We start from the raw sequence: 26,758 nt of genomic DNA, 5'->3' as shown, positions 1-26,758 counted from the left end.
GTTCAAGATTATTGTATATCGGTGGGCTGTTTGTTTTTCTACTTTCTTTTTTCTCTTGTAAGGTTAGTATTTGTTCTGATGACCGGAGGGGTCGATGTGGGGATGAGTTTTGAACTCACTTGAAAGCATGGGTAAAGTTTATCGAAAGTTTCATGGCTTAGCATAAAACTTCGGCCGAAGTTTCATGCGTGCTTCCCGGCGCGCTTGGAGGAGTATACGCCAATCGGGATGAAAAGCAGTTTGAACGGACACGAAGGTGAATGTGAGGGTAGCTTTAGCTTATTTATTGATTTCCGGGTAGTTAGTGGTAATGTTGTCATAACTTTTTCCCCCTAACAGGGCACTTAATTTTGTGGCAGTGGCGTACGAGCTCGCTTGGGGCATACCTTTCAGATGAGAAGCTTGTCGCGGATCCGCTGAGATTCATTTAGTTTTCTTTCTTTTCGCTCCGCTGCATTTGTTTAACCTAAACATAAAATTGTTGTTCAACTGAAACCTTAATAACACTCTTCAGCTTTTTCATTGGATGCTTTTTTATTAACATTTATTTCGTTTGACCTTGGCCATACAAAAATCACAACGCGAAATCAAAAACAATTTAAACAAACGACACACAGGTTAGTTTTGGTTATGTTTATTAACTTTCATTCAATGATCTCTGATCCAGCAATAGCACAATAATGATGATAAAACCCGAACACCACAATAAACGGATTGTTAGCTACCATGAAAACCATAAAACAAATCTAACGTTTCGTAGACAAAGCAAAACCTGACAAAACATGTCTCGTCTACATGCGAATGGCATTTCATTTACGTTAGAAACGATATCAAGCATTAAATGGTAGCTAAAGAAGGGATTTGGGAAACCAACACACTCATTAAATGGCAAAAGGATACTGATTCTACTAGCCGGGATTGCATGCATTGCATTGGGATTCCTAGCACCAGATGGCTAGTCTATGCTCTAGCGGAGGTAAGCTGAAGCTGCACATTCGATCGTTCTCCGGTGTATTTTTGCGCATGAAACTGATCCACGTTGTAGAGCGAAAAATAGGCCGAGGGCAAAATCTCTGTACCCGACTGGTGCTCGTGGATTTCGTTGGATGCAAAGGATTCCTTCCGGCTCGGTCGGTACTTTGGTCCGAGGGCAGCAATTGCTTCCTCTAGGCCAAGCTCGGCCGCCGCTACAAAGTACTTTTTCGCCGTTGAACGACTCGGACGTAGACCGGCGAGTCCTTGGGCATAGAATACGCCCAAATTGTACATTGCCTGCGGGTGACCCTGGTCGGCGGCAAGCTGGTAGCATTCCAGTGCCTGAAACAAGGAGAGCAACGATACAACGTAATTCATCGTACAAACAGTTGAGCTGCTGAAAAACACCGGCTTACCATACGCATATCCTTCGGCATGCCATATCCCTGCTCGTAGCATATACCCAGATTGAACGCTGCCCCGGCATGCTGATGACTGGCGCCAAGCTTCAGGTGAGACACGGCCGCAGAATATTCGCCCAGTTCTAAATTGCGGCGCCCCAATTGAAATTCAATCTCTCCCAGAACGGAGAGCAAATTTTTGAATGCACCATCGACAGTTTCCGATTCTTTGGGAACTTCGGGGGAAGAAGGTTCGTTGACCAGGTGCAACTCAGTCGCAACGGAGGACGACGATTCGGTTGGCCGGGGAACTATGGTGGGTTTTCGATCATTGTTGATGTGGAACACGAAGTTCCTCACATCGACTCGGTTGCGGTCGGTGTAGTCCACAAAATCCTGCTCACGGAAGGGCACGAATGGGACCAATGACGATAAGAGGGCGTTGCTCTTCGGATTCTCGTCGACGTATAGTGTATCCGCGTCGTTGGACGGTGCGTGACGTATGGATGGAAAGTTACCAGCAGGTCTTAGCCCGAAGTACTGTGAAAGTGCCTCACAGTGAATCGCCGAAAGCCTACCACGCTCGGATGCGGCTCGAAGAAGCTGCGTGGGAACGCAGCGACCGGAGGGCTGATCCAACTGCTGGGTCCGACGATAAAGGCATAACAACTGGCTTGTATACCATCCACAGATAATGGCACTGGTCTGCAAGAATGATAATAAAGCAGGACAGATAAGTATCTTATCTCTGTGAATAAAGGGGTTGTTTCGCAATTTTGTTTACGTTCGATTTAGGAGCTTTTTTTGTCCCCTCTTCCGGAATCGTTTCTATCAACGTGAGTCGGCAAAAGCTTACCCATGTTATTGCCCCGAGCCACGAATGCTCGAAATGCGGATGGTGGTAATCCTTCCGCTTGAAGCCTTCCCGCTCGCTGCTATTCGACCCGGTACCGTACTCCTTTTGCGACCCGCTGCCCAGCTGATTAGGCCGGGCAACCTGCAACAAACAGTAGCGCCTTCCATTCGCTCCGTTGTCCTCACCGGCGCCAACATCCTCCTCCGAGAGTTTGTCGGCGCAGAATCGCTCCCCTTGGCCGCAGTTCCAGGTGCGGCGTACCTCTAGTACATTTGCGGTCTTGTCGTACACATCGCGTATACGACGGGAAACATATTTCCACATCGCTTTTCGCACTCACTGCTGCATCGACGGGTAGGGGCCAACTTTACCGCCCGGCCTGGGTCACTGCAAGACCAATGCACTGGTTGCACTAGCGCTCGGATGCAGGAGGATTTTAATCCTCCCAGAGAATTCACTGTTTGATGAGCCAAGCTACAACAAGTTGCTGCGAAGTTTTGCAGCGAATGTTACAATCAAAACAAACTCGTATTTTCGAAGGCCTCGTGTTTTGACAATTCATGCCGTGCGTGAAAGTAGCCCGGCATTGTTACGGCTTTGTCGGAAGGAATTGAATTATTCAAAAAGTATTACCTAAACGATTATGATGTAAAATCAAAGCTTATATTTTTGACTGATAAGGAAAATAAATATTAAATTTTTACTTCAATAATTGAAGCCAACAAAACATTCAAAACCAACGCTAATGACGTAAGTAAAACGTCAGTTTTGGCAGTTCCTATTTGACATAACGAATGTGATTGAAAACAAAACGAGTCGTTTGATGCGGAAAAGTGAAGCGCAGTTCATAACATACATTTTCTTGTGATAAATCTAAATAAAACCATCTAATGGGCCGAAGAACTGAAACAGATGGTTCAGGTTAGTATATTCCGCAGTGTTCTTTAACAGGCGGCATTTAACGTGGTGTACATTCTGTAAGCAGGTTCTGAATCGGGCTCGGGAAGCCGGAGTCGGAGCCACAGCAGAAGCCGAAGCGGTAGTCGTAGCCGTAGCGGAACACCGCAGCTCGCGCCAACACCTGGATTCTCTCTAGAGCATCACGATTCACGGTAATAAGCTTTGACGATACATCTTTTGTCACTTAAAGGGACCTAAACAATCTATTCTGTATTGGTTTTGTAGATCAAATTCACCAAATCAACGCTCACGATCGGGCACACCGGCACCTAACCGAAGTCGATCAAATTCAGCCGGATCGCAAAGGTCCCGGTCCGGATCAAGAGGCTCCGGTGGTCGTTCGCGTTCAGGCAGTCGCTCTCCATCACCGAATGGGCAACAGAAACGAAAAAGTCGTTCTCGAAGCGGTTCTGGTTCACCAGCCGCTTCTCACCGTTCCGGATCCGGTTCGAGGCATTCCCGGTCGCGTTCTGGTTCTCGCTCCGGAAGCGGTCGTTCTCGAAGTGGCACACCTCAAAATCGCTCCCGAAGTGGCACTCCACAGAACCGGTCCGGTAGTGGCACACCGGTAAATCGTTCCCGCAGCGGATCGGCTGCGTCGGGTTCGCCTGCGTCCAACCGGAAATCTCGTTCACGTTCTCGTTCGGCACGGTCTGCATCGGCACGTAGTAGGTCGGGGTCAGCTCAGTCGGACGTGAACGAGAAAAGGAAGCGTGCTGTTTTGAGTGATTCCGAATCCGACGATGGTACCAAGAAGGAAACGAAAAAGAAGAACAAACTTATCGACACCGATTCGGAGGAAGAGGCTGTGCCTGGAAAGGACAAAGGAAAAGACGTGACAGCTGACGCACTGTTTGGTGACGCGGACGATATTAGTTCCGATGAAGCGGGAGGTGGCGGTGATGAATCCGGTCGCGAACGGGATGAACTGGACGACCTGGAGGACGAACAGCGCAAGCAAGAACAGGAAAGAGGTGGTTCCAGGGATCGTTCCAGGAGTCGTAGTCGCAGTCGAAGCCGAAGCCGCGATAGTCGACGTTCGTCGGACGAAGAAGGAAACCGAGATCGCCTTGCACGCTGGGAGGAACCGAAGGAACCGGAACCGGAACCTGAGCCCATTCCAGAGACACGCATCGATGTGGAGATTCCGCGTATCGTGACGGACCTCGGACGGGATATACATTTCGTGAAACTACCGAATTTCTTGTCCGTAGAGACGCGCCCATTCGATGCGGAAACGTACGAGGACGAAATTGACGAAGAAGAAACGCTCGATGAAGAAGGTCGCCAGCGATTGAAGCTGAAGGTGGAAAACACAATCCGCTGGAGGAATAATATTGACAATAAGGGTAATGCACAACGTGAAACAAACGCCCGTTTCGTCAAGTGGTCCGACGGAAGTATGAGCCTACACCTCGGCTCGGAAATCTTCGACGTGTACAAGCAACCACTGCAGGGCGACCATAACCATCTGTTCATCCGCCAGGGAACCGGTCTCCAAGGTCAGTCGGTGTTCCGCACCAAGCTCACCTTCCGGCCACACTCGACCGAATCGTTCACCCATCAAAAGATGCTTATCTCGTTGGCCGATCGATCGCAGAAAACGTCCGGCATTAAGATTCTTACACAGGTCGGATTCGATCCGGATGCGGACCGTAAGCAGAACCTCAAGAAGGAGGAAGAGAAGCTCCGCATGGCAATGCGTGCCAAGCAAACGTCGACCAAACCCAAACGAGGGCGTGACTCGGGGGCGAACACCAGCAATCCGTATCACCACGATGAAGGTTCGGAGGACGAAGGTGGCATCTCGATTGCGGCGATCAAGAACAAGTTCAAGGGCGACAAGGCGAAGGGTGGTGGTAGACAGAACACGGCCATTTATTCCTCGGATGAGGAGGGGTCCGATGTGGAGATGGGACGGCGCAAAAAGAACATCGACAAAAAGAAGGCCCTCAAATCGTTGGCCGATTCGGACGATAGCGATGCTGGGTCGGGTTCGGAACAGTCGCGTGGTACACGTTCCCCGACGCATTCCGGCTCCGGTTCCGGGTCGGAGGGCGAAGCATCGGGCAGTGGAAAGAGTGGTAAGGGTGGCAACCAATCCGACGGTGACAGTGACGAGTAGGATTTTACACATTAGATTGGTGCACCTTGTATAGTTTTACATAATTATCCTTTACATAAATCTAACTCAATAAAGAGACAAAAACAACGTACAACATATAGGGTCCCGGTTTGATAAATACTGTCTTATCACAAGTACAGGATAGTTCATACAATCCTACCAACCATCCAAATGGATCGAATGCCGAACACTCACCAACTCACGATGCGGGGCCTGTGTTACCGTTAACGTCCGGAAATTGTGCTAATGATGGTTTATCGCCATAGTAATCTGTTGATGCACGATAAACATTCTTCACGCGCCAGAAATACGGAATGCGATCGCCAGTTGTTGTTCGCCTTCGCACGAAGAAGCCACACGTTGTCATTCGTGCCGTATCGTTTGAAGTCCAACGAGATGAATCCACGCTCTTTAGAGCATGTGCTTTAGTTACCAAAACCCTTTCAACGGGGGATGCAAATAGTTTAAAGTGTTGAATGTTTGGATGCATTATAATATATTCTTATAGTTTAGCAAGTGTTTCACGGAGAAGACATGTTATTCTCATCGATTCCTTCGTTGCCTGCGCTGTTCGAGAATGCGGCGTCCGATCGGGTGCTGTTTCGGCGGACCAGAATGTGAGTAGTTGCATGCTATTAATTTCACTAGTTAGATAGTTGCTCGTTTCCTTGGAAATACTAGTCATAAAAATTGCGGAAGTAAATCACTAAAATTGATAAACCGTTTCCTAACCTACCCCGATGTCAATGTCGTCCTAATTCCGAATAGGTTAATGGACTACGAAAGTGGGTCAAGTATACGATAGAGACAACCAACGCAACGATGAGCATTAATGCTAATGATTGATTCGCGTTCGGGCAGGTTTAACCCACGGGTTGTGGTAGGATTGTATCCAATTTGGAGGATTGTTTTTTTTGTGAATAGAAGAAACCCATTCTAAAATTGTAACTCAATTTCAAGGGTGTTTTGGGGAGAATATTTTACTGTTTGAATTAAACGATCAAATAAGCATACTCTAACGTTAACATAACCAGCATACCAACGAAAGGATGCGTCAAAGGTGCATAACAACTTTGAAAAATGCAACAGACTACGGTCGAAGAATGCTTCCACGTAAACGGTTAGCATGGCTTCCGGTGTAGCACATGCTCGCTTCCTGTACATAAACTACCTGGCCACATAAACCGAACGACCCGAAGGAAATGAATGCAACGTTTGGTATGCAATCTACCCATCGGTGCATCGAATACCTTACATATGGCTCACGGTGTGTGCATCGAAACGTCCACTGACCCTCGCTGTGGCCATCCTTCAGTCAGTCGGTTCCTGGTGTTGGGAATCTGCGCATGTCCTTGCATGTTCTCGCAAGTGTCAACGTGCTTCGCCGCCTTGCGAAGTCTGGCATCTGTGGCGACGGCGTGTGACGTATCCCTCAAAAGGGATGTGATGTTCCTGGTTTTCCGGCTCCATCGTCTGTCTGTCTGCCTTCGGGGTGGAGGCTGTCTCGACCATCTTTTCCGTCTTTTATCGTCCGTCAAACGTCAAAGTGGCCGTGTCGGTGTTTTATCCGGACTTTGTTTATCAGCACACAGCATCCGGAAAGAGCTCTACCACCGTGGTTTGAGAGAAGTTTCACGAGGCCGAACTATTGGCCAGATTGCGGGCAGCAATTTAGTCGAATCACAAGTGACCGCTGTGTAAATATCGTTGGGGGCGTCATTGTCGTCTTTTGCGTTGCCTTTCGTTTCGTGTCTGTTGCTTCGTCCATGCCGTAACGTAGTATCTGGTGCTAGGAGTTTTATTTCCATTGCTTTAATTGGAAATAATGCAAATGAGGCTGTGCGACTTGGTGAACAAAGTGCGCTCCGTTTTGGAGTTTGGAAAGATCTTCTTTGTTGTACAACTATTGCACTGATACCCGCTCTTGCATCTGCGTAGCTAAACGTCTATTAGATTGGCAAGTGCATCTTATATCTGTGGCTTACAAATTACGGAAATCCTCACACTTACCGTTAGAAGTGTTTGATATAAAACATATTGCTCAGCTTTAACGCCTTTGTACAACAAGCTGATTTTCAACCATAAACCATAAGGAAGGGGAAAAAGGTCCTCAGTGCCAAAGGAAAACGGACCATCTTTTAGTCTCGCCATTCCTCTGCCACGCGCCGTCGGGCTAGCTTGTTTTGGTCCATGTATTGAACGGTTTTCTTATCGATCGGCCAAGGAAGAGCAACAGACAATCACCACAAGCGGCCTACACTCAAAGCAGGAAGCGGGATGCGACGGGACGAGACATACCGGCGGATCACGCGCGAAAAGGTGGTGGTAAGGGGCAACACCACCATCCGGACGCTGGATTCAACAGTTTCCTTTCTGCCCATCGTCGAATCGTGAGTATCTGAGGACTCGGATGTCTAACGCCGGGATCAACTCTCATCTGGGAAATGTAGGCAAGTGGAAATAGAATTATTTATCACTTTGCGATGTAACGGAACGCAACACTCTTGGGATTGGCCAGCCGAACTGAGTTCCGAGTTCCGAGCGCTATGGCTATGAATGTTGTATTTTACTGGTCGATTGAATGGTCATTTTGAAGAGGGCATCAAGGTATAAGGGAAAGCATGATACAGCAAGATAACATTTCACAAACTGAGATAAACCAGTTTTATTTAAGGCATAATTCCTAATTAATTTTAGTTTAAAAAAAAGTCATACTGCATTTTGAATTCCTATTTAACATTTGAAAGTTCATTGAGGACAGCAGTAAATTTTTCGAAAAAGCTTAACAACATCTCTTAAATTGATTATTGCTTTTTTTCTAACAATTGATTGAAATGATTATCAAAACATGAAATGCATGAAGAAATAAAGAGACAAAAAACAAATTTCCTTTCTTGTAATGGTGCTGAAAGTTTTGAGTTACCTTTCATCAGTTTTAGATAATAAAAAGTTTTTGCAAACAACTTCATAATAATAACTATTAAAACAACTTCACTTCAATAAAACATAAATAACACAGTAGTTAATATGTTTAAAACTGGTTTCAATTCCGTAAATGTATAAGATTATACATCCACCCTTAAGATATTTTGACTTAGTCTCAAAATAACTCATTTTTGAGAATAGTCAAGTATCGAACATAATTGGCGCTGGGATGACCTCTTTTCCTCGAAAAAAAAGGCGCAATAAGGACAGCATGACCGAAATTGTAACCGTGTACCGTGTCGATGGTTAGCGTTAACCGTATTAACTCATCAAAACTCATAAATCCAAAGTCACTAGGGAAATACTCGCCACGCTCTACATTCTTCCGAGGTGTTCCAGTTCTCCATTCGAGCCATTCCGTTGCAAAAGGTCCGAGCTAGTAATCGATACGGTTGGTCCGGTTTAGGGCACTGCTTTAGATTTCTTTCTTCGCTCCCCCCAGGTGCTTTCTTTAAGGATACTAATAAGCGGCTACCATGAAGGTGGATTTGTAGACCTCATGGGGACGTCTAAAATGTACGCACTATGGCGAGTTAAGCCACCAGCCAGAAAGAAGGGGCCACTGTATCGACAGCACCAGAAACGAACCCTTAAAGGACCCTAACACCCCTCCGTCTATATACACACACAATGGAGTTCATTAGGTTTTTCAATGTTGGTGTATCTAAATGCGCCACCCAAAAGGTCCGTTAATTCGTTGGTAACTTCTTGTGCCGGCTCGGTGTAGTCGTGACCAAAGTATTCGTCTGAAAACACCATTCTATCGCTTCTTTTTTTCCCTCCCCCCACTTCTGGGCTTTATTTTTTCCAACCCCCTAACACGTTCGAGGTGGCGTTTGCACGCGACTCTGGAGGAGTTGGTCAGTTGAAGACGGAGGCGAGTGTATTTGTAAGAAAGCCCGAACCCCTCCCCAAGTCACTCGCGAAGGAAACGAAAGGGTCCTTCCAATACCCGTGGGTCCAATTCGGGGTTCTACTGAAACGCTTACTCCTTCGGTGTCTGCTGGACTTCCATGTGGTAAATAATGTCGCACATATCGTTCTCTGCCTTTACCCTCGCGCTCTCCCCAGAAAAGGACCTCTATGCCGCGTGAGGGGTGGGTTGCGTGTGGTTCAACTCAGTTAGCGGGTGGATGGGTGGTTCGGTGTGACTCCTCCACCTCCTCCTTCCACCTGCCTTTTGGTATCGGAAGTCATTTCCTCGCTTGGATTCTTTTTTTCTTGCCTCGTGCCGACTGGTCAGCGAACGTTTGCGGTCAAGTCGAGTTTTTCCAGCTCAGTCGGTGTTGGGACGTGCTCGGGTTTAGTTCGCGATGTTCGCGTTGCCATACCGGTCGGCAGCGGTCGTTCGTGTCCACCGTTGGCGTTCAGTGGCCTCTGGTGATTGATTTTTACCGTCAGTGTGTCAGTCCAGTGAACTTAGTTGGTGGTTTTTTCCATTTTCTTTCTGACAAGAAACCATCGCTATAGCGTGTTGGTCCAGGAAAAAAGTTAAGTGTTAGAGGAAACAAACTTTCCTACCGGGTATCGTTCGATCGCACCTTCCGGGGGGAAAACCCTATCGGGATTGCAATTGTCCACTCGCTGGTGGAAGTTTCTTGTCGCGGAACCCATCGCCGGATGCTGGTACAGTACGGGGCCGCCGGACCGCGCAACGGTGGAAGCAACGTGATGAGCGAGTACCATCACGGTTACCACCATCACCCCCACCAGCCGTCGCACCACCACGGCTACGCCCCGCCGCAGCCGTACGAGGCGGCTGGCCACGGCGCCACCGGTAATAATCTGCGCGACCCGTACGGTCCCCGGGTGGCCCCGATCGGTGGCCAGGGTGGCGGCACAAACCACAATCCTTCTAACGCAAGCACGTACAAAATGTCTCGTAACGTTTCCAACTCGCACCCGGCCCTGGAACGGTCCGACGTCCACGTGGAATACGAAGTCGCCGTCCCGATCCACAGCATCGAGTCGATCCGCCACACGCCGTACCATTCGCTATGGAATCTACACGAGTGGTAAGCGAGGCTGCAAGAGGGTGGAACCCGGTTAAAGGGTTGAGAGTCCTCAATTTAGTCCTCATAGAATCAATTCAGTAGTCTGTATATTTTTAGCTAGGAGTTCAAAGGCATGATCTCGTCTATAAGTTACTGACTTAACATGTCAAAACTTGGTTCGAACAAAACAAACGGTTTGTTTAAAAGCAAACTTCTTAAGACACTTTTGTAGATTGGTTGTAATCCACTCTCTATCAGTATGTTTAATTTAATTTCTTGTATGTTTAATTTAACTAATGATTTGTTTAAAGTATTAAACCAACTTTTTATAATTAAAGTTGATTAAAACTTGTCAGAAAATTGGATTTTTCGGTAGTGAATATTCATTGGACCATTGCAATCCAATCGATAAAAACTAACGACCAAAACTCGGCACCCGTCGTCGCGTACATTTTTCGTTAATCGTCCTCGTGCTGCCACTATGTTAAGGCCAGTGTGGGAATTTGTATATAATCTGTCAGCACTTTTACAGCGTCAGGGCTTCCCTCGCCGCCAGGGAAAAACCAACCACTGCACGGTGGGGAATGGGGTTGTTTTTTAGTTCCAACATTTAGGGTCCTTGCCGAAAGGAGCCGGACCCAATCCGACGATGATCGCCATGATTGTGCCACCGGATTTGACATGTTGTTTGTGTATGTGTGCTAGTGGACAGGCAGTTCGGTGTGCGTGTTACCCGGTGGTCAAGGTACATAGGCCATCAGCCGACCAAAACCGTCCGCGAAGTCACTGTCCGGCAGGGGAAACTCCCGTGCGCGGTCGATGGTAAAGGTACGATGAACCCTTCGTGTGGTCGCGGGAAACTTTCCTTGTTGTTGCCGGTGGGAAATTGAATTTTTCCAAGCACGGAAAAGGTTCGCACCGGCGTTTTGGCGGATGTACCGAGCGATGTAATCTTTGTCCGATGGAATCGGGCGGTAGAGAACGTCAAACAACGCACTGCAACAGGGTCGTGGGGCAATTAACGATGTTGGAGGTATCACAACAACCGGTGGGGAAAATGGTCGGTAATCGAAAGTCGCCATTGTGCCGGTCTCTGCTATGTACCGGCCTGAAATGAAACATTCTATTTTTGCTGCAATCTGGTGCCGCTGAGCAAACGGATTTGGGCGGGGTCATTGTTTGTCCATCATCCATTTTATGGTGTTTTTATTTAATCTTTCTAAAATTGAGTGTTTGTAGAAAATGTAAAACACACGAGATTAAATTAATATTTTGGAAAAAGGAGGGCGTTTTCCCTTGTTAAATGACTAACAGTTCTGGTTAGAGAACGCTTTTTATTTGACAAAAATTCGGTCCCAATTTGTGGCAATATTTGTGCTTCGGTTCCACCTGACGGCGTTTGTGACTCAATTTTTTAAACGGATCATTCGATTCCATTCATGTAAGCAAATAGAAGATTCGCCAACGAACGATGTTTGAAATGGTTGACCTAATTTTTTCACCCATGCTTCAAAACGAAGAAGTTTAATGTACTTCCACCATGGTTGAAAACTTTTCCAAAGGTATTCTGGTTCGCTGAAGAGCCCAAAGTAATTGCCTTCCTGGTGTAGTAAATTGTATTCCATCATTCCCCCAGTGTTCATGGAATAATAAAAAAAATCCTCCCTTAGCGCGTTGGAAAGAAATTTGTCTTCCAACCAGTTCCGCGATTTCCGGCAGGAAGTCGTTGTCCCAGTTGAGCTCGGGACTACTCCCGCAGGGTTTCAACGGACTCCAACATACACACACACACATGCTCTTGATAGAAACGTGGGTTTACCGCCACAAGTCAGGCCACGTGGCGGAGGCCTACAGACGTGGTAAATAATTGATCAGCGGAAAGGGGAGGGAAAAATTAAACTTCCCTTGCGATGGGCCGAACACCAACACAAACACACTCCCCTGTTGGTCCTTAGGGGATGTGGGTTCGTTGAACTTTTCGCACCACACTACTGTGATAGACCGTTCAGCAGGTGGAAAACGTTACACATGCACTTGTCTCTCTTGTTGATCGAAAAGGGGTGGAAAAAGGGGAGAAAATGGTAGCACGGGTGGGAGTAGATTGAGCGAATTCTGTTGCTGCACATTCCTTGCAGTCGTGTGCATTCCATCGAACACAGGCTGTTGTACGAATGGACGACAGCAGTAAAGGATCACCGGTATCGGGATGGTCGTAAATCAATCCTGTAAATCGAAACGTTACACGGTGGAAACCGACCTGCAATGTAAACGTTGCCTTAATTGATATAAATTGCTTTTTCTTTGCTGGCTGAAATTGTCCACGTCTGGTCATCTCTCATGTTTTGCTTGGGATCACTGAACTTTGATGGTAAATAACCAGTAAAATATATTGTTTTGCGTCCCTCAGGCAATCTAGCTTCAGATTATTTTCTTCTGCTTATGGAATAGGTTTTGAATGTATTTTTTATCAAAATTTCGCCTTTACTATGTTTTCCATCACTCTGTTTCTGCATGGTTTTTCGAAAGATGAATTAAATATCTTATTTTGAAAATCCGTACGTTGATTCCTAATAAGTATAATTAAAAGTGTCACCATGAAATAACATCCTCAATGTCGAAAATGTAATTTGGACTACATGACCGTTTCGATAAACATTCATAACAAAAATTACCCTGAGGCCCTTGGCCAAATTATAACCAACCCTCTGCCTTCGAATTGTTGAAGCCAGGAAACCGGAAATGAGTTCACCACGAAAGGACATGATTTGCTTAAAAGAATGTGCTTCATAAGAAAAGGTCACCCAATGCTGACCTTGTAAGTTTTATTTTAGTTTCATTACACACACTTTTCACACTTTACAAAACTCCAATTCCATTCCAAAGTTCAGAAACCTCCGGCAAAGCCAAAGTTGTATCGTTAACACGCAAAGTGCTTTGTAACTCAAATGCTTAGAAATATAAATCTGATTATCATCGATCATTTTCCCGCTGATTATCAGGCTAGCTATCGCCATCATGTCGGTGCCCTTGAAACAACTACAAGTGGTAGAAGGTACCCAAAAAGTGGGTAGATTACACCATTTTTGTTTTTAACGATACTGCGTGCCCAAGGTCTCTTTATCAGTTAAACAGCAGGAGCAACACCAGCGTTTCGGGCCGTGGGTTCTTTCGGAAGAACCACTACCTTGACATCGTTGAAGCGCTGGGAAGTGTTTCGGTAGGGGTTGGTCCGTTGTTCCGGTGTGCTCCAAAGGACGGTAATTATATTTCCACACACATCCTGCTGCCGTCAGAGGCGGTATTCTTAGTTCAACGGAGGTTCAAAATAGGCGCTGCACGCAAACGACTACCGAGTCGGGATGGTTCAGCGAGTTCCCGCTGGTAAACCTTAGTACACTTTTGGTACCTTTTTTTCTGGTCCATTATGAGCAGCTGAAGGTCTTTGGAAGCTCGTGATATGACGAGGGTACGGACTTGGCTATCGTTGGAAGTTGAACTCCGGCCAAGCGATTAATCATAGGAAACAATCTTGGAACAGTCGAGGTGGACAAGGAACGGAGAAAAATTTCCAATATGATGGGAAAACTTCCCGTAACGTAGTTCTTTCTTCTCACGAAATGCACACTGGACGTGCAAACTACATGAAGTACTCAAAGCAATCGTGTGAGAAATTCCTGCCGGAATGGCGTGAAATGGTTTATTTTGTAGTAATCGTGGGACCTCAAAATGACCAGCAAGGCATTCGTATGCACCTTCGGGCAACACCACCAGTGCATATGAGGTCCTGTAGAGATCTCTATCGGGCATTCGCTGACCCGGACCTCGCCAAGGTCTTTGAACTGCGGGCAACATTAGTCAACCGCAGGACCTCCACCAGGTGGCCAATGGCGTATGTCAAGTGTGTGCAAGTGTTCCCTAGTTCCACCGACCTCTGAGTTACACCTTTGTGTAAGTAGGTCACCGTCGGACGCAGTGCATTTTAGTTTAATATCGCGGCCAAGAAGACGAAAGTAATTGATGGCGGAACGGATTAGTCACATTTTCTACACGGGTTTTCCACCCTCTGCAGGGAGTATGAGAGGCAAAAGGAATGTTTGTGCCACAGTGCGATATTAAATGTTTTCTTTCTTCACCACAATAAACCGCACGGCCGCTATGTTTGAGGAAATGCAGATTAATATCCTTGCCGATGGAGCCTTGCAAACACATTATGGAAAGGACAAATTGTAAAGCAGAACGACTTATTCATACTATTGGTACTTGAATTCTTTTTCTTTCTTATTTAGTTGATAACGGTATGGGGTTTGTTGGCATGTTTTAGATTAAGTTTCGTGCGATCTATTCAATGGGTTATTTTGTTACACTTAAGTATGAACTCAAATTTTACTTGAATCAATTGAAGATTAACTTTGAATTGAATCGACGATTATAGTGTGAACATATCTTTTGAATGGGTTTTATATTGTTTTTGACTTATGGTTAATTAGCTGATTTTGAGTAACAGATTGAAGTGGATTGACATCAAAATTAAGGTGAAATTTATTTCTATCCCGTAAATTGTATTGACTTTAGTTTCATCCTTATTTCTCTTATTTATCACCCTTATCGATTCTAGTAGTACAATCAATACTCTAAAACTTATTACCATCGCTATCGCCATTAAATAACATTAGTTATCAGATGCCTTAATAATCAACAAAATCTACATCAATCCTTTTTATATGTTAGCAAACTTTTCTTGGGTGCTGAATAAAAGTAAAATTTAAAAAAAAAACCCCACGCGAAATACTAAACGTAATCTGACAGATTTTAAATTAAGAAATAGGAAAAAACAGTAAAGCGCGTACCACTCCTTTGGGAGGTAATAATCCTGGATGAAACAGACACGAGAGAAAACACGATCATATTCAAATATTATTGGGTACTTCGACCGCAAATTGAAAGGAAACAATAGTTAGATATAAATGCTTTGTGCCTTGAAGATTGGGCCACCACCAATCTTAGATTACACCCGTTCTATTCTTCAGTTTCTGAGAAGTAGCACGACATGCTGCTTGCATTGGACGATTTTATGATGGTAGTTCTCTTAATCCGGTCCGAGCAGTAACAAGCTGACCCCGTTTTAGGCGACTCACCACTCTCCATTCTACTAACCTACATTTTATTCCACCGAACGCAAAAGTTTCGCGTTCCGAGCTGATTAGATGGTCTCAATTTGAACACTAATATTGTCCTTTTCATCGTTGTGTTTTTGTTCTATTTTCTGCTCGCTTCTATTTTTTCCCTTCCCACAGCTCTGCCCCGTCCACGTCCGGCTTCCAGCATATGGCCCGCATGATGGACACATTGATCCTGGATAATTTGGCACCGTTCGCGTTCACGAAAATCACAACCACGCACCGCCCGACCCGGATCAGTGGTGGGGCGGGCAGCGGAGGAGGTAGCGGCAGCGGTAGTGGTAGCGGTGGTGGAGGCGGAGGGAATGGGAGTGGCGGCGGAGTGGGAAGTGGTGGCAGCGGCGGTGGACTCATTGACGCCCGGGTGGGTCCCCTCGGGGGGCTGGGCCAGGACGGGATACTGCGGGCGGGACCGGGAGGAGGGCACGGCGGAGTGAAGAAGGCAACGAGCACGAGCAACGTGAGCAATCTGGTCGGGGCCGGCACGGTCAGCACCTCGACGATCCGCGTCAACCTGCAGAAGAACAAAATACCGACACAAGGTCAGTGCGGACCGCTACACGGTATGAGGTTCCTCATTTTCCTTGACGAGGGCGGGGGTGCCACACGGGGGTGAAAGTGGAACACTACTTCGCTGCTGGTGTGGTCCGTGGAACACAAATGTGGCACAACCGTGGCTAGACTAGGCAAGGGATTGAGGATTTAATGAGACGGTGACATACTTGCGTGCGATTGTAAGAAGCTGGATCGGTCTAGGTCCGGTCTACTTTCGGAAGGGTCCAATCGCGGATGCCAATCATTAACCTCAATCGCTCGCGGTTTACCGGAATGCCGCTGCGTGCCGCGTCCTGCCGTATCGGAACTTGATTGAGCTATCAAAGAGGCACACTAACTTGGCCTGTATTTTCCATCCTGACACATTGCAGAGGTTCACCCCAACCCACGGCATGCGAACCTGGCCGCGAACGCATCCTCACCCCCGACGGCGACGGATTCTCGCTGGATCTCCTCACTCCGACGGCGCGATCCGGAGCTTCAACCGACACTGCCCTCGATCAATCACTCCAATCACCATAGTACCTCATCGCTGACGCAACAGAACAGCATCGGCTACACGAGCTCCTCCAACACACCCAACACGGACCGGCGAAGCAGCCGCACCAGCGGCCAAAAGTCGTCCCTCCGCAAGAGCCGCTCGGTCGAGCGTATCCGGGCGCGCAAGTTGGCCACCTCGAAGATCAAGGAGCGCCCGAAGAAGTCTTCCTCGGAGGAAGGTGGCGGCTCGGACGACCAAGAGGTGACCTCGGTCGAGGAGAACTCGCCGCAGCAGCAACATTCGCCGGTGAAGCGGGTGGACAAGTCGAAGTCGATGTTCAACGGAATCGGCTACGAGCCGCACCTGATCGATACGCTCGAGAAGGACATGCTGCAGAAGAACCCGAACGTTCAGTGGAACGATGTGGCCGGGTTGAACGAAGCGAAGGCGATACTGCAGGAAGCGGTCGTACTGCCGGTGATCCTGCCGGACTTTTTCCGTGGCATCCGACGCCCGTGGAAGGGCGTGCTTATGGTGGGCCCACCAGGTACCGGGAAGACGATGCTGGCGAAGGCAGTAGCGACCGAGTGTGGTACGACTTTCTTCAACGTTTCGTCCAGCACGCTCACCTCGAAGTACCGGGGCGAGAGTGAGAAGCTGGTGAGGCTGTTGTTCGAGATGGCCCGCTTCTATGCGCCCAGTACGATCTTTATCGATGAGATCGACTCACTGTGTGCCTGTCGGGGCAGCGACTCCGAGCACGAGGCCAGCCGACGCTTCAAGGCAGAGCTGTTGATACAAATGGATGGTCTTAATGCGGCCAAGTAAGTTGGCTAGTAAACTAACCGTGATCAAATATCACTTCTAACAATATTCAATTTTGTCTTGGTTTTTAGTGATGATAAAGTCATCATGGTGCTGGCGGCCACCAACCATCCCTGGGACATTGACGAAGCCTTCCGGAGGCGGTTCGAAAAGCGCGTCTACATTGGTCTTCCGAACGACAACACGCGCAAGGCGCTGCTAGAACTCTGCCTGAAGGGGGTAAACATATCGCCCGATCTCAACACGGACACCATTACGGAGCAACTCAGCGGCTACACCGGCTCGGACATAGCCAACGTTTGTCGGTGAGTTGCGTGGCTCAAAAATGATGTATCCAACGAATGCCTTCATCACATGTTTCTTTCTCACCACAGCGACGCAGCAATGATGGCCATGCGGCGACACATCAACGGTCTTACCCCGTCGGAGATTAAGATGATACGCCGGGAGGAGGTCGATCTACCCGTTACTGCTCAGGACTTCCAGGACGCGATGGTGAAGACGCGCAAATCGGTTTCGGCGAACGATGTTGCTCGCTACGAAACGTGGATGGACGAGTACGGTTCGTGCTAATGAGCCTACGATCCTACGATCCCGAAAAAACAAGCACGGTGTATGCTCAAAGTTCTCAGCCGCATGCCAGCAGCATTGAGCAGCATTAGATAAGCAATTCCCGATACACTATTAATCAATAGAATATGGCAGATATTTTGTACGATAAAATGGAACCGCATCGAACGGTTTGGTTCTTGGCTTTTTCAGGACGAAAGAAGGATTTTTCATCCAATCCAATCAGAATGTTTTTTTCTTGTGTTAAATAGAATTTCGTTGCTTTATCCCAACGTTCGATGTTATTCGAAGTGAGTTTTGACCTTTTCATATAATTATAGACCAATAAAGATGTATGTTAATCACCATTCGGAGTTTTAAATTATTTTATCATACCATATTAACAGCTTCAGCGGTTCAACAGTTCCGTTGAAGCAGTAAAAAATGTACTTTTTTATCTCTTGAAAGATCAGTCATTTTCACGTCAATCATTGTAGAAAAGTTCTACATATGGATCATTATTTATACTTCCTTTTCTCGGGTTTCTAACATTCCAAGTCAAGTTTTTACCACAACATCGTGCTTGAATTTCTACTAATAATAAACAACAGTTTAAATAAACCATTTTATTTAAATCTCTTAAGCACAGTTCATTCGTCTCTACAAACGTCATAAGAACAGTTTTCAGTAAATTTTCTCGATTTTCCATTTACTATAAATAAGTCATCTTAACAGTTTCAAAACCCTGTGTACTTCTCTCACCACTCCTTATTTTCTTCTCTCTGTTCACGCTACTGTTAATCGATTAACATTTTTTCGTTTTCTATCACGCATTAATAAAGAAAGAAAAACCTAAACATAAAACAAGGTAACGAAAAGCTAAGACTATTCGTCTCCTTTGTCGCCCGACCGGAAATTATCGTAGTCATTTTTAGTGTAACACTACCGCAACGATAGCTACCGAAAAAAAGTGAAGAGGAACAGGACGATCTTGGTTGTATACACGGATCATATCGGTCACTTCCACTTCTTCGTTCGCGTAATTCACAGGAGATGATGCTGGTATCTTCCTTGGGGTAGGTATCAGGCTGGGAGGTTGATGATGTTCTAAATTTTCCCATCATGGCAGTATTGTAACACGAATGTAACTGATGGTTGAACATAACTGAAATGAACCCAATCTTGCTTTGTTCGACATTGCGTTCTTCCTTATTCCGTTAAAGGACGACTCCATCTCAAAGTGGTTCCATGGGTAGAAATTTAGGTTCATCTTTTGAACAACGATAAGGGTTTCCTATTAACCCGGGTATTGATAAGTTTACGCAGAAAAACGTTGCACACCAATAAGTTTCTCAATTCTGCACTAAAAAGCGTGTTTTTGTGTCCTGTATGTTTGTTGTTAAATATCACTGTATGCTGTCTTTTGACTACTTTTAGTAACAAGAGTATGTGTGTGGGTGGGTGGCAAGTTAAGTGTTAATATTGTCCAACTATAATATACCCAAGTACATCCGCTATGTTTACAATCGACCTTAGAGGCAGTAAAAAGCGAAGCAAATAAGAAACCAAATAAGGCAGCGTTTACCTGCATTTCCTACTTAAACTCCTACTAAACATCTCAATAATCGTTCGATAGCCATTACGCGTACATTTTTAGCTTTGCAAATATCGTTTAGGCATGGGTGAATTGGGCGAGGATGGAACCGTTTCTACGTCGTCAAGGTAAACATACAATCGGATCGGCAATAGTGCACGTACGGTCGCTTCATGCATGGTTTTCGTCGCAACAGAAATGGTTTCTAGCCAGCAGCATGCTAAGGGTTTCTAGTCATGGTGAGGGATAATATTAAAGAAAAAGGTCGTTTCAACAAGGAACAAAAAACACGTCTAAAATTTACATCGACTGTTCAACAACTCGTTCCATTGCATACTAAGTATATTGTCTTTGTCGAAAAAAGGGTTTCAGTGGAGCGTTTCGTTACCCAGCGCAACACGTCCTTGTTGCGTTGAGCAGCACCTTTTTGTTGAGCGTAGTGTGCCGTGTAGAATGATGTTTGTTGGATGAATTATTTTCTGTTCGTATGTGTTGCGTACGGTAGACGTTCGGCTGGTTCTGTGGTTCGTTACATTGTGCACCCGGTTCCGTGTGCATCTTTGAGCAGATTTGCTGTAGCTCCGTTCTGGCACCCACATCTTTCCATCTTATTGGCCTTTCTTGAGCGCGCCACGCGCTCTCCAGGCTTTGATCAGATTCCAGGCAAAGAACAGCGAGAAAAAGTGCACCTGGAAGGCCATCAGCACGAAACCGTACCACAGCAGTCCATACGGATAGCCCTACGGAAAAGAAAGTCACAAAACAAACGATCGTCACGTGAGGGTGAGTGAGTATGGTGCATGGAAAATCCACCCCAAGTGTACGGTAAGTAACCAAAGGCAAATTAAAATGTGTACGGTTAAGTTGGAGGGAAGTGAAACATGCGTGCGATTATTAGTTAACCAAACGGGTGTCCGATGCACCGGAAAGGCACAAACGCACACGCAAAACGGTGATAGAGAAGAAAGAAATGGAAAGAAGGAAAAAGGGAAAATAAGTTGAGATTTGCTCCACCAGGGGGGTGTAGATTGATGCCAATCGGTACTAACAATTACCTGCCAGACGAAAATATCAGTATCATCTAGTTCGGTACCTTCTTCCAGGCTGAGATACTCGAGGACGTCGTTCAAGTAGTAAAAGATGCAGTACAGCAGCGGGACGAACGCAACCGTACTGATACCCACCATGTACTTTTTCATATCGTTGATCCGGTTGCCGCGGGCGGCGGCCAGCCCAATGAAGGACAAAAACACGGACAGGCACCAGAAGTACTCCCACCAGAGCGGCGGGGGTATCTGGAGTTCCTCAATTTCCAGGATGAAAATGTCCAGTTTGTCCAGGATGTCTGCGGACAGTTTGACTAGCATCACGAAGAACAGCAAGTAGTGGAAGAAAATGCAGTATTTTAACCGGGATTTGTTCAGTGCGCTAAAATGAAAAGTAAAAACAATTATCGGTTAGTGTCGGTTAGCCAGGGATTACCGCACACGAAAACGTGGTGCACCGAGTTCCGGTTCTCCAGAATACCCGCTCTTCGCGCCTGATCTTTCAAACCAAAGTGACGTTTGGGGAATCACAACAAACAACACCACGTCACTGAGGCACGGAAAGCACCGCCAGCTTTTCCTCAAACGCTCGATCACTTCCGCGTACTCCATGCCGGCCCGTGCCCGATTGCACGTCTATTTTTAACAATGAAGCAAAATTCTATCACACCACTAGAGGCAAAAATAATTGGTTGCTTTAAACTGCCAACGCAACACAGTGAGTCAAACCGTCCGAATGTGATGTCCGGTCGCTCTTCGTACTCGATGCCTAGGGAAACGTTTTTCCATGGGGTTTCATGCGTTTTCCACAGGTCACTTTAAATAACCCTAACCCCTGCGGACATAATTAGCACCTGATTTGGTAGTGAGCTGCCACGCGTTGTCTATGCTCGAAGTCGGCACCGTCGGTGCCAAGGATCATTGGACCGCCACGGGAAGCCATCGTGTGCGGAGGATGTTATGTCGTCGGTCTAGCAGTGTCCTGAAACGGGTCGGATTGTAGCGGCGCTCGGAGAAAGCAAGGGAAATTTCCTTGCCTCAGTACTTTCACTATCCCGTGCGGATTCACAACATAGACTACACAGATTTTTCTGATCCTTGCATTTTGACAAACAGGTAAATAGAAAAATGCGAGAAAATTTTGACAGAAAAGTCAGTTTTGTTTACGTTTCAAACGTAGCGTTTCTGTTTCGGGGAATTTCGCAGAATAAAAGATTTAAGGCGAAACTCGAAAGGATAACATAATATCTAATAGCTTGAATTGTACTAGAATGGTTATTAGCTCTCTATCCATAAAGAGACACAACTCTGCCGGGAAACGGAAATCGATCTTCGATTTGCAGTGTACAGTGCGAACTTGTTAGCCTCTGAAGTGATTTTTTAAGTTAATCACTCAAATTAATAGTTTTTTTTTATAGCAAATATCTTTGTTTGTCGAAACAGATTTCCATCTTTTCTAGTTTTTGAAAAATTTGGAAAAAAATTTACCGGTTCGCCAGCTAACGTAATGGTGGGTCCTACGATCCGGATTTGTCAGGTGAATCGCTCCCAGTTCGGAGCTATTTGGATTTGGTCACATGTGCGGGAATCGTCGTTCTGGATTGTTTCGAATGGAAAATATTCAAAAAAGAATAGCTAGGTGTGTTTTACAGTGCAGAACGCATCATATGTGTATATCAAATCAAATACAAAAAGGCTTTCGGCTATTTATTTTACATTTGGATAGACAATTTTCCAATCAGTTTGGTCGGTAAACTTCAACTTTCATCGGGAAGCACTTCTCATCCGGCACCTTTTGTCCTACTTGAATCGAAACGTCGCCTTGTGGACAAGCGCTCAGAGCTGCGAGTAAATTCATGTCCGCAATAAACTCAATAAAGTCTCCTTTCCGAGCTGGACTAGGCTTGCAGAAGTATTGTTGCGTATCCTAGAACCGAGTGGAAGTAAATGATTTAAAAAATGTTTTAAAACACGGTTCGCTTCGTACTTACTCTTGTGAAACCGGTACACATAAAAATATTCCACGTGTCATGAACGTCCTCCTCCGAGAGTCCGTACTCTCGGACAGCGGCCGTTAGGTAGCTGTGACAACTGCCTACGCGATCCTCTCCGGTGATCAGCTTGTAGATGTAATCATCACACCTCGTCCCGGCGACATCGTGCAACGATCCTCCATCGCGATCGATACCGTAATCCTCGAGCGAATCCTTCACGAAGGTGGCCATCGGACGCAGGTACGGAAAGCAACTCCACAGACGATCGTACGTTTTCAGATGCGTAGAATGGATCTGGCGAGTCTTGCCCGAGAAGAATCGTTCCTTCCGCGGGTTCTCCAGGTTCCACAAGTTAACGTCGCCAACCTGCGATCCCTCCGGAAGCGAAATGCGGCACAGATCGCCCTTCTGCATGGACCAAACTTTGGCCGATTTTTTCGGTACGATCAACTCCAACACTAGTGTACCTCGAAGGGCTTGGGACCTTCGAGCGTCACATTCTTCCTTCGACACTACGGCGGCGGCGGGTTTGTCGTAGCAAATGGTGGGCGCAAAGTACTCGAATGTACGTTTCATTATTGATCGATGTCTTTCAAGTGATGTTAAACTCACCAGGCCCAAAATGAAACTGTTCACTTGAGCTGTTTGTTGCCCTCTTCCGTCCGTGTTAGGTTACATCCTTATTGCGATTGTGAAGTATAAACATTGATAACTCATTATCTCATTGAGAATATGCTTTTTATGAACTTCTACCATCGCTCCTTTAATACAAAGCCTCTCTTATGTAATTTAAGAGATAAGGGAGTCGCCACCAATGAGCAAGTGTGCCAGTAGGATTTACATTCCGTTGCAAATAAATGTCCTTATTTCGCAATTGGCGCGTGGGATGGACGCACAAACGACTAAACGAGCAACGATCAACGCCATCAAGCGACGACCAGGAGGGCACATGATAAATTATGTAATCCATCTTCTATTCTTATCCACCGCCCCCAAAACGGCACAACGTGTGCGGGTGGAGCTCGTACGGGAGGGAGAGGAAAACCGTCAATCCCGGCACGAGAAAGCCCAACCACGATTGCTACTTCCGATGTTGTTCCAGCTTGTGTGCCGCAGGTTTCACGTAACCATCGTGCGGATGCACTCTAATGGTGCTACTTTCGGCAACACTTATCATCTTATTGAGATGGAAATTGCTGGATGTACCGTAGTCGGGGCGCGACACTCGGTCGTGATTTTTCACAATTGCCCACCCTCCCGCCCGTCGTCCTTCACGCGGTGGTGTCATCGTGCAGCCGGGATTCTCGGGCAGCCGATACGCCACCAATCGGTTGCCCACTAAACGGTGCAAATTGGACGATAATAAGGCCCCATTACAGTGGCCGGAGCACGAAGGGATAGCGTCTAATAGAAGCTGGTTTCTTGATCGGTTGCATCAAGCAATCGCTGCTGGTTTAAACCGTCAGGCGATCATGCGACTGCGATCTTCTGCTCCGGATCTTTGCACAGTTGTAGGTAAACAGTCCTAATTCGCAGCTGATTAGGATCGTCAGACGACGAGTGTTGTTGGTGCTTGCTTGGGGGAGGTGATTACGGTGTTGGTGGTGATAGTAGTGGCGCAATGCTGCTCATCCCCTCGGTAGGATGATCTTCGCATCTTGTTGACGAAGCTGTTTGCACTTCGCAAATCTAGCACCTTTCATTCTAGACACAATGAAAATTCACGTGCGCGAATAACTAATTACGCAATCGGAAGCTGTTGTCATGGACATTTTTATGATCGGTGTTCTTCTTTTTTATTCGATCTAGTTTTATTAATACTAGATATTTGCATTGTTGGATAATTTAAACATAAGCTACCATTGCGAAGCTCCGGTTTTGGACAAGAATCCATCCTGCTGGAGAAATGTTTAAATAAAAAAAATACAACTTCAATATTTGGAAAGAACAAATGTTAGTCCAGAAAAAAAGAACAGTTTGGCATAAAAAACTAACATACAACTCAAAAAAGTGTCTCAATTTAACGATGAAAAATGAAGCTACGTTCTCTAATGTAAGCTGCTATAACTATTTTCCTTCTAAAATAAATCCTTATAAACTATTAAAATCATCATTATTTACATTCATTATAGAACTGCTCCTTTCTCAGCATAAATGTTATGCGAACAGAAAAAAGAAAATGATTGCTGATTATTCTGAGCAACATTTAACGAGCATGCTGCTTCGGTTGAAATTGGGTAGAATTTAATTTAAACAATTCATTCGTTGCTTCGCACCGCTGAGGAAATGTGAGTAGAGTTCTTATTTCAGCTCCACTCCTGGCAGACTCTTGGCGTTTCCCCAGTCCAATACACTTTCGTTTGATCTTTTTTTTTTGCCACTCGCTGGTTGATCAATAGAGTTGTGCACCCGAAATAAACCCAAAAACCAAGCGGGGAACAATGTTTCCTTTTGGTCGGGCGACACAAACAGCACGTAGAAGCCACTCGCCCGACCCCTTCGTGTGGGGGAGACTTTCTCGTTTTCCCGGCAGCACCGTGCCCTGGAAACCTGGTGGCACGCCCCAAGGGGGTATAGGAGGTTGCGCAGAGCCATTAGACAAACAAACAAGCGAACAGAGCGAACCAACCAACAAAAACGAATGTACGAACGCATATGAAGACGGCGCTCGTGGAACATACGAACCACACTCATCCCGAAAAGTGTCTGGGAGGCATTAATTCGTCCCAGGAGATTTTCATCGCAAGCTAATGGAGTTTCTTAGAGGCAAAGAAGTATTTTTTCTTCAGAATGGAAACGTTTCAGATTTTTTGAAGCACCTTACAGTAAAACAAGTGTAAAGTGTGTTGTATTTTTGCACATTTCAAAATCACTGTTTAAAACCAAAGCAGTGGAAAATAAGGAAATACTAATATAACGTCTCATATAAAACGTTGAAATAGTTTCGCCCCCGATCACAACACCTTTTCACAGTCGGAAAAATGAAACACATAAGAATAGAAAATTATGTCACAGCAGCTTCAGTTCCGACACTCCCACTACCGTTGCCTGTTCCTACCATCCCCGTTGCATCGGACTCGGAGCGCATTCGTTATGCGTTTTAAAATCCGACAAAATGGGAAGGGAGTAAAATCGGACGGCCCAGGAGGAGATCAAGACAAAATGTATTTTTACTAGATGAGAGAATTTTCTTCCCATTCGTTTTTTTCCCTCGGAAAGCGGCAGATGACGGTTCATCCGCAACTGTGGTCATTAAAACAAAAAAATCACAGTCGAACCCTTCGTTGCGATCGAGTATGTGTGTGTGTGTGTGTAGTGGATGGCAAACGTTCTATGCTTATTATATATTTTTTGAAACTTTTTTAAACTCAAAAAAATATCGTTCATGGCATTTGAAAAGCACTCTAGGCTAGAGGCTTCAAAAACAAGATCCATTAATTTTACAATAATAAAATACATGAAAAAGTTCGAGTAATAAGAGCAAACAATTCAAACCATACATAGTGAGAAACTTTTTCGTCGTTTTCTTTGCTACTGAATGGAAATGAGAAATTAGGTCCAGCTGGTAAAACAATTACACACATTTTAGAATTGGATCGCGCACCATACCTCTATGCCACACTCACTCTCAGACACATACACAAATGGAGAGAAGCCCCCAAACAGAGGGTCGTCTGTCCACAACGTCGGGGTGTTTCGGTTTCGGTCGGAGGGAAGATACAGATGAGTTCGTGATGTGACACGAAAGGCACGGCTTGGGTCGAACGGAGCAGTATCGGGGTAGGACAGGTGGAGGTAATTATTTTCACCCTCTCCCCACTCCCTCCCCCACGAACCAATTTTCCAAGTGCCCTTCCGTCTTAACGATCGTTTAACTCGAAAATGGGCTGACGAGAAGTCCTCGGTGTGTTGGTGCCCTGTGTCAAGCCCTGCGTGCGCTAGAAGGTGTTAGAATTAGTCTGGCCGACACTCCCACCCCATCACCCCACCAACCACCAGGGTCTCGGTGCGCCAGGAGAAGGAGCGAACAGTCAGAACAAAAACAAAATCCGCCCGAGCAGAATGGTAACACTTGTCGGATGAAACGAAACAACAACGCAGCAAACGCGGAACGTGCGCGGGATGCAGCACGGTCTGCCTCCCCCCACACACCCTGCCACGGCCCACATCCCGTGCCAGCCGTGACTGTACGTGCGATGCACACACCACGCAGACGACATCGGCGACGGCAACGATTTCCG

At 46.2% G+C, this 26,758-nt stretch overlaps 5 protein-coding genes across 6 annotated transcripts; 2 read left to right on the top strand and 3 right to left on the bottom strand.

Moving 5' to 3' along the window:
• Positions 1 to 612: 612 nt before the first annotated feature.
• LOC131271357 (uncharacterized) lies at positions 613 to 2,724 on the bottom strand. Its single transcript, XM_058272760.1, has 3 exons — positions 2,233 to 2,724; positions 1,392 to 2,081; positions 613 to 1,317 (listed from the first exon to the last, which is right to left on the bottom strand). The coding sequence occupies exons 1-3, from the start codon at positions 2,554 to 2,556 to the stop codon at positions 961 to 963; spliced, it is 1,371 nt and encodes a 456-aa protein (XP_058128743.1). The 5' UTR covers positions 2,557 to 2,724; the 3' UTR covers positions 613 to 960.
• Positions 1,964 to 18,202, top strand: LOC131271356 (katanin p60 ATPase-containing subunit A1). The gene is given in 7 exon segments (XM_058272759.1): positions 1,964 to 1,981; positions 7,610 to 7,707; positions 13,497 to 13,505; positions 15,591 to 15,817; positions 16,346 to 17,333; positions 17,406 to 17,639; positions 17,709 to 18,202. Coding segments are annotated over 7 exon segments (1,773 nt in total). The 3' UTR covers positions 17,908 to 18,202.
• On the top strand, positions 3,048 to 5,403 carry LOC131271355 (another transcription unit protein). Its single transcript, XM_058272758.1, has 3 exons — positions 3,048 to 3,153; positions 3,218 to 3,344; positions 3,418 to 5,403. Exons 1-3 carry the CDS (start codon positions 3,123 to 3,125, stop codon positions 5,315 to 5,317), a joined length of 2,058 nt encoding a protein of 685 aa, XP_058128741.1. The 5' UTR covers positions 3,048 to 3,122; the 3' UTR covers positions 5,318 to 5,403.
• Positions 18,203 to 18,500: 298 nt separating the features above from the next.
• LOC131271201 (protein jagunal) lies at positions 18,501 to 21,609 on the bottom strand. 2 transcript variants are annotated; one of them, XM_058272598.1, is made up of 3 exons: positions 21,378 to 21,609; positions 20,527 to 20,905; positions 18,501 to 20,217 (listed from the first exon to the last, which is right to left on the bottom strand). In XM_058272598.1, the coding sequence occupies exons 1-3, from the start codon at positions 21,464 to 21,466 to the stop codon at positions 20,086 to 20,088; spliced, it is 600 nt and encodes a 199-aa protein (XP_058128581.1). In that variant the 5' UTR covers positions 21,467 to 21,609; the 3' UTR covers positions 18,501 to 20,085. The 2 variants fall into 2 exon arrangements, with proteins under 2 accessions (XP_058128581.1, XP_058128588.1); XM_058272605.1 differs by having other exon boundaries at positions 20,533 to 20,905.
• Positions 21,610 to 22,261: 652 nt separating this feature from the next.
• On the bottom strand, positions 22,262 to 23,093 carry LOC131272076 (uncharacterized). Its single transcript, XM_058273697.1, has 2 exons — positions 22,515 to 23,093; positions 22,262 to 22,450 (listed from the first exon to the last, which is right to left on the bottom strand). Exons 1-2 carry the CDS (start codon positions 23,091 to 23,093, stop codon positions 22,262 to 22,264), a joined length of 768 nt encoding a protein of 255 aa, XP_058129680.1.
• Positions 23,094 to 26,758: the final 3,665 nt, after the last annotated feature.

This window comes from Anopheles coustani, chromosome 3, assembly GCF_943734705.1.
Source record: "Anopheles coustani chromosome 3, idAnoCousDA_361_x.2, whole genome shotgun sequence".
NCBI classification, from domain to species: domain Eukaryota; kingdom Metazoa; phylum Arthropoda; class Insecta; order Diptera; family Culicidae; genus Anopheles; species Anopheles coustani.
The sequence above is the reverse complement of the archived record's forward strand: the minus strand, read 5'-3'. Positions and strand labels throughout refer to the sequence as shown.